General features: G+C 31.3%; 1 protein-coding gene across 1 annotated transcript; it reads left to right on the forward strand.

The window, feature by feature from the left end:
• Positions 1–4,301: 4,301 nt before the first annotated feature.
• Positions 4,302–6,424, forward strand: LOC111911716 (protein SODIUM POTASSIUM ROOT DEFECTIVE 1). Its single transcript, XM_023907467.3, has 3 exons — positions 4,302–5,005; positions 5,636–5,711; positions 6,103–6,424. The coding sequence occupies exons 1-3, from the start codon at positions 4,376–4,378 to the stop codon at positions 6,300–6,302; spliced, it is 906 nt and encodes a 301-aa protein (XP_023763235.1). The 5' UTR covers positions 4,302–4,375; the 3' UTR covers positions 6,303–6,424.
• The last annotated feature ends 1,990 nt before the right edge of the window (positions 6,425–8,414 follow it).

Below are 8,414 nucleotides of genomic sequence, written 5' to 3' on the forward strand. Positions count from 1 at the left end.
GCCTAGATATGGCTTAGACGCGACATTTGGAGAAGATTGATGTTTTTGGTGTTGAAAAATGATGAGTTGATTATGAGTTCGCAAGTTCTCACAAATCTTTTCGTTCGCACAATAACTCAGCTATATATATATATATAATACTAGTTAAATTGAGTTTAACTTGGTAACAATGTTGTCAAAAAAATGTGTCTATTTTGGTTGCTCTTTACCAAACAACAACTTATTACAAAACATCCAAATATGCATCACATCACAAAGAACACACATTCCATGAACTCATTGACCTTGTTCCGAAGCCAAGGACTTCCCAACCACTCCAACCAATCACCATACGCCAGAAGGACAAAAATATGTAAATCCCACCATCTCAACACCCGGGCAAGAGGATTTAAAGCAAAAGGGCATGAGAATAAGAGGTGACTAACATACTTCAACTCATTCTAACAAACCGGACAAATATCCAACCCATATTAGACATATTCAATCAATGGGAAGCCTATTCAAAGCCAACCGCCAGGGGAAAATGTTGACTTTAATAGAATCAAGACGGAACCACCTCTTAGTTGTATTATTAGAATTGAACACAGATTCATCAACATAGGATCGAGTATAGGCTACTGAAAAATCACCTAACGAATCCAACTGACAAACCCAACAATATGGAACATAACTTACGGAAATCGAATCTAGCAACAAGCCTAGATCATCCTACTACACACTCTCGGTCCCCCTCTACGTATCCCAAGAAACACACCAAGACAAGAACCCTGACTCGGCTTAGAAAAAAACTAAAGCTTAATTATACAACTTTAGAGCATAAAGTTTAGGGAACCGAAGTTTTAACGGGACATAGCCCAACCACAACTCTTCGCAAAACAAAGTGTTAACTCCATTATAGACCTTCTTCTTACACATATAAAGAAGATCAACTTCTTTAGCGCAAAGCTAAGAATTACCCTTAAAATGTCGAGAAAATACCAAAAATGGCCACTGATGCAATCTACGAAAAAAAATCATCAAATGGTCTGCAAAATCATCAATGAGTATAGGAAAACACGTATTGGGCTACAAAATGGGTTTGGTTATGGTCCCCCAATGTAAGGAAAAATTATTTTCTCCTTTTTTACAATTTTGTTTCGCGTCTACATTAAAAAAAATTTTGAAAAAATGAAACAAGATAACAAGACCATATACAATAAGGTTTTCGTCCTTTATATGTATTTTACACCTTTGGTTGTATTATACTTTCCAAAATAACATTGTCATATCTTCATGCGAAAATATTTTTTTCGCATGTATATCTTGAGATTTCACTAGCAAAAATAATATTTTTTTACGTTTTACGTCTTTTATATGAATTTTATATCTTTTTTATGTTTTTTTTGTTCTATTATACATGCGAAAACAACATTTATGCTACACCCGTTCCTCAGGTATATTTCCTTATGATTTTAAAGTTTATAATTTTTAAGAAATAAGAGTCTATGCAGGGCGTAGATTGTGAATTACCAGGATGTAATTCATTAAACTCATACGAGAGTCTTATGCACTACGTTGGGCGTAACCTTGGTTACGCAGGGCGTAGTGGCGTAGAGTGCAAACCCTAAATTCAGGGTTTTGAGCCTTATATAAGGACATTAACCCCTTGATACCCTTCTTATGACCATCCTCCATCCTCCAAAGCCACCTTTTCAACACCTTAACCATTGTTGAGAGAGTTTTGAGGTTCTAAGTGTTCTTGTATACTCATTTGAATGAGAAAACCATTGCAGAAGCACCTAGGAGGTCCAAGCCTTATAGATCCAGATTCTTCAGCTTCTTTTCCACCTCCAAGTGGTATAAAGTTTCCATCTTGGCAATATTTCATTATAGATTTGGTTATTGTACTTTTTGTATGTTGTTTGTCCCATAACTTTGGATCTAGTGTGTATGTTCTACTTCAAAACATTTGAAGACAATTTCCTGCTGTTGTTGGGGTTGTAGAACCATAAAGTTGCAAGCTTAAACACTCACATTCACCCCATGCATGAGATCTTGAGCATTGGTACATTTCATGGACTTAGGTCTTGGTTTATTACTCATTTATGACATGCAAATGGATAAAGTCAGGGAATTTATCCATTAACATGTCCCTCTCGTTCATATTTGGAAGTTTGAGGAGCTAACTGGCTGAATAAAGAGCTTATTGGATCTTTTAGCATTCAGACTAGTTATGCGGGGTGTAAATCTTGCTACACGGGGTGTAGCTTGATTTTGGCCCGTAATCTCGTAGCCTCTACGCTATGCATGCGTACTACAGTTGGTACATGGGGCGTAGTTGTATGGACCGTGGACTTTGACTTTGTTGACTTTTGGTCAATATTAGATTTTGAGCATAGTTTGAAAATGGTACTTCTTTATTGTTGATTAGGTGCTTATTTATACCTATCTACCCTGTGTAAGTTGTTGTAATTAGCTGATACTTGTGAGGTGAGTCTTCTCGCTACATGTATATGTGTGGTAATTATGTATGTAACCAAGTGGGTCTTAATTGTTGACTATTGTTATGTATGAATTGAATTGTATTGCGGATAACTTTGGGATCACTGAGAATCCCCAAGGTTGCTGATAACCCCTAGAACATGTTGTTAATCCATAAGGCGTCCATTTAGCCCACTGGGATTACTGATAATCCCCAGGGTTGTTGATAACCCCATAGTTGTTTATTATGTTGTGATGTATGGATATTTTGGGAAGGACTCACTAAACTTTATGCTTACAGTTGTGGATTAATTGTGTTTCAGGTACCTCGGATGATCACGGGAAGACGAAGGCTTGAGTGTATACTCCAACTTATAGATTTTATGATTTTTCACCTTTTGATACTCTGATTTAGATGACTGTATTGATGTACCTGAGATTTTCATGACTTGGATTTTTATGAGACTTGTGGTTTTTCTATTACAAAAATGAAAAAAATTTGGTGATAAAATCAGTATGTTACATTTTCATACATACATCTGAGATTTTCAAAGATGACATTTACGAAAACGTTATATTTTCATTTGAAAATGTTGGTTTCATAGGTATTTCAATGAGTAATTTAAGATTTTCGTTATTTTTATTTAGTTTTAACAATATATTTGTCCATGTAGCACGGGAACATAATATTTATTGGGCAGATAAATGCCAAAGAACTATTCTTTGATTAAAGTAACTATAACACATGCAATAACTATAAAATTTTATTTTAGGATGACTTATATTATTCGGTGTGTTGTAACACTTATGTGTAATATTTACATGCATTGTTTACTTTCTATATTTTGTGCAACAAAAAACTGAATAAGTCAAACGTAATGCGAATCATCACATTTCAAAATACAAAAAAAATGATCGAAAAATCCTACAAACTTATTACACTGTCATTATATTGATTACAAAACTTAATTTCTTGGCCACACATCGGAAAATTTTAATGGATATGTTGCTCTTCCACGGTCAACAAAACAATCTATAATTCTAATAACATGTCCAAGACGATCCCCTGGTGTTCTGTCACACACATGTCAATCTCTGCTTCCACAATATCAATACAATTTTTTTTTGTCTCTTTTAATTTTTAAGTACAAGTTACACATTCTATCTTTTCCTTCACATCCGCTGAGAGAATGTTTGCACGTTCATTAAGCATTCGGTTTTTTTTTTCTGAGTCCTTTTGGTTAACTATTTCAACTAAAGGCATAAATTTAAACATATATATATATATATATATATATATATATATATATATATATATATATATATATGTGTGTGTGTGTGTGTGTGTGTGTGTGTGTGTGTGTGTTCAAATTTATGTCTTTAGTTGAAACAGTTAACCGAAAGGACTCAGAAAAAAATCGAATGCTTAATGAACGTTTTATATATATATATATATATATATATATATATATATATATATATATATATATATATATATATATATATATATATATATATATATATATATATATATATGTGTGTGTGTGTGTGTGTGTGTGTGTGTGTGTGTGTGAGTGTGTGTGTGTAAAGGGGATATCTCTAGTGATTTACCATGATTATAGTTCATAAATTGATTAATACCAAAAGAACATACCAATTTTCTTCATGATGCCACAAGGGTATTAAAGTCATTTCAGTTTACCAAGGGACAAAAAACGCAACAAAACTAGTTCAAAAGGACCATCAATCCAAAAATATTATAGTTTAGACTAAAACCAAAAAAAAATGCATAGGAAACCATTATTGTAATTTTGTCAATATAAAAATATATCATATCGCGATTATATTAGGAAGAAGATTCTATATCTAGCTCAAAAGCACCAACACTCGGTTGAACACTTGAACTCACCTCACCATGAAAGCTATTGATATACTCTGTGCTTCACAAGCTGCAACCTCCATCGTCGACTACATGGATTCCAACAACATTCATCAACAACCATCCTCTTCCTCCTCCGGAACCTCCGCCGGCGGCAGAGCAATCGACCGCCACAACCCCATCATCCAAGACCAAAAAAGACTCTCCTCTTCCACCCAACCCACCACTACTCCAAACAAGAACAAGAAGAATCCCAAAAACAGCGATCAAAAAAGAAAATCCATTGCGTTTGCTGATGAAAATAACGACCAACAGTTGATTATGAATAAAAATAGTTATGTGAAGAACCCTAGTAGCAGCAGCACCACCGTCGTAAGGAGGCAAGGAGGAGGAACTCTGCTTGGATGGGGTTGTACAAGGCCAGGTGATTTTATCAGCCCTGCAACTTCTTCAAGGTTCTTGTTGGCTGACAAAGCCTTGTCCGATCAGTTTGATCCACTTTTGAAGCAAGTTTCGCCGCCGCCACCCCCGCCGCCGGAAAAACCAGACAAGTTCGAGAATGACGATTCTGTTAAGAAGAAGGATGATATCCGTTTATCTTCTTCCCCTCCCAAGACAACGCCACGTTCTTCCTCTTCTTTGTCCTCACGCTCTTCCGATCAACAGGTTTTTTTTTTCCTAATTTAATTATTAATTATTTTGATTTATAATATTAATTATCCAGCAACATTATTATCACTTTTCATGTTAAGATCTCAACGCTAACCATTTCATTTTTATACTACATCCATAAAAATAGAAAAGTTAGGACATTTTACACGTTGTAAAACATTTTTTTTTGTTGAATTTAAAGAACGCTCTTTGAAAAAACAGTTACTTGAGATGAATAAATTTACTAGTGAGTTATGATCCATGATTTTCTTTATTTTGTAAAAATAAAATTATACAAAAAGCTTCTTTTTAAAATTAGATTTATTCTTATTAATTTTATAATTTAAAAAACACTTTTTTTCTTTTCCTTTTTTTGTATTTAAACTAAAAAAATAAGATCATAAATAAAGAAAACTTCGTGTGTATTAAGATATAATCTCCAAGTTACATGTCTTAAAAACCGATTTAAGCCTTTAATTACAACACCATGACCATGAATCAATAACGAACATAGATAATATAAAAGCTGCAATTTTTAGATATTTTCGAAAAGAAAAAACTATTCCATTTTGTACCAAAAAGATTAATTTGGACGGGACTTGAGATACCTGGAAAAATAGTAATAAATAATTTGGTTAATTACAGGTTGTTGTGTTAAGGGTGTCACTGCACTGCAAAGGTTGTGAGAAAAAGATGAGGAAGCATATCTCTAAAATGGAAGGTACGCAAAATTTTATCAAAATGCATATAATTAATCCTTTATATATTTTGTGTTATCATTGTTTAATTCGATTATTTTAAATTACAGCCATTTATAAGTTATGTTGTTTTGTATAAGCTTTTTAAAGCTTTTAATTTTTTAACTTTAAGAAACAAACAAAAAAAAAACTCCAATGAAAAAAAAAGTTATTTGGATGTACGAGGTTAAAAGTTTTATTTTAAAACAAAAAATTTTAATCCAAATAGTTTCAGAAGCTATTAGCTTTTCACATTATTATAATTCTACAAATTTTAAAAATTTATAACTATACAAATAAAGACTACAAGTTTATAGTTATCCTTATTATTTTTATCAAACATTCCTTATATTGTCTTAAATCAATTTGTTTCAGGAGTAAAAGACTTTAGTATAGACTTTATGGCTAAAAAGGTCACGGTGATCGGTGATATAACACCGTTAGCGGTTCTCACAAGTGTGTCAAAAGTCAAGAACGCAAAATTATTAACTCCGACAACAATTTCGTCACCGGCTGTCCCTGCGATAGACTCAGATTTCTCTGAAATCAAGAAACAATTAGGAATTGTCTTATAATAAATTATAACGTAATGGTGTAGGGTGGTTTTAATCTTTGGATTATTTTGGCTAATTTTGTACACAACATTTGGGTATTTTTGTGATTACTAATATGATAAACTGAAATGGGGTTTTCGTAAGCCCAATGCATGACAGTAACGCTACATTGAATTTGTTCTTCCCAAAAAATTCGTTTTTACAATGACCATTGTGGGAATAGGATAAGCGTGATTCCTATATTCATACTTTTTAAAGAATGTTTTTAAGATATTTGTCAAAAATTGAAACATTATATATATATATATATATATATATATATATATATATATATATATATATATATATATATATATATATATATATATATATATATATATATATATATATATATATATATATATATATATAGGGAAAAGGGTATATACATTACAGCCCCATGTAAGCTTAGGTACTAAACTTCTTGAAAATAAATTGTTTTACTATATAAAGATTACGGTTAATGGATTCACGATTACTACTTCAAGATGTAAATTCAAGATCGACACAATAGGGTTTAGGGTTTAGAGTTTAGGGTTTAGGGTTTAGGGTTTAGGTTTATGTCTAGGGTTTAGGGTTTAGGGTTTAGGGTTTAGAGTTAAGGTTTAGGGTTTACGGTTAGGGTTTAGGGTTTAGGGTTTAGGGTTTAGGTTTAATGTTTAGGGTTTAAATTTAGGGTTTAGGTTTAGGTTTAGGGTTTAGTAATGTTCACTTGGATGAAGTAATAAACGATAATTGAGGAAAGAAAACGGAGATGATAAAATGATAATGAAAGAAAGAAATGTTATGGAGAATGATAGATTTACCAAGTGAAACCAAACCGAGTATATTTAGCATGTTAAAACAACATATTTTAGAGGTTTAGTACCTAAGCTTAGGTGGGACTGTAATGTATATTCCCTATCCCCATATATATATATATATATATATATATATATATATATATATATATATATATATATATATATATATATATATATATATATAATGACCATTGTGGGAATAGGATAAGCGTGATTTCTATATTCATACTAATTAAATTCGTTATTAATGTCAACAATAATATTTTTTCAGAATGAGTTCATATCTAGAAAAATGAGAGTGTATACAACAGAATTAGAGTGTATTCTAGCAGAATACACTTTCATTCTTCATATTCCATACAACTTTATATTTTAAGTGACTGAGTCCTAACACAAAATACGAACTCATATATAAAAACCTAGATGCGAATTCATTCTGAAATAATGTTATTACTGACATTAATGACGGATTTAATTAGTTTTCATAAACAGAGAACTATAATTATGGATACCATTTAATATACATATAATTATGAAAATCATTTAATATCTATATTTATTTAATTAAATAATTATTTTATTTACTAAATTCATATTGGTGCATTCTAGCACACAATATTTACTAAAATATTCTAGCTATATATATATATATATATATATATATATATATATATATATATATATATATATATATATATATATAGGAAGTGGTTCAAATGAGAAACAAAAAAGGTTAAGAACCGGAAGAACCTCTAACTTTAGATGTTTATAAAGGGTTTAGGGTCCCTAAACCCTAACCCTTAAAGCCTAAACCCTTTATAAACACCCTAAACCCTAAACCCTAAACCATTTATAAACATCTAAAATTAGAGGTTCTTACGGTTGTTAACTTTTTTCAGTTCTCATTTGAACCTTTATATATATATATATATATATATATATATATATATATATATATATATATATATATATATATATATATATATATATATATATATATATATATATAAAAGCTTATGTGGCTTATGATTCTATTAGATGTTATTTTCTTATTCTTTTAGACAAGTTAATGTAAAGATTTTTTGTGTAGCTAAATTCTTCTAACTTAGGCTAAGGGTATCCTCATCATGAGAATTATTTGTGGCCAAATGGCATGTGCACCACGACCGTAAATACTATCCTCATCACCACGATCATGGTTCTTCGTGGTGTTTACCATTGAATATCATGAACGAATGGCATTGAAAATAGTAGATTTTCAAGGGTTAAACGGTTAGAAACATTGAACTTA

The sequence above is a fragment of the Lactuca sativa genome, chromosome 2, assembly GCF_002870075.4.
Source record: "Lactuca sativa cultivar Salinas chromosome 2, Lsat_Salinas_v11, whole genome shotgun sequence".
NCBI lineage: Eukaryota > Viridiplantae > Streptophyta > Magnoliopsida > Asterales > Asteraceae > Lactuca > Lactuca sativa.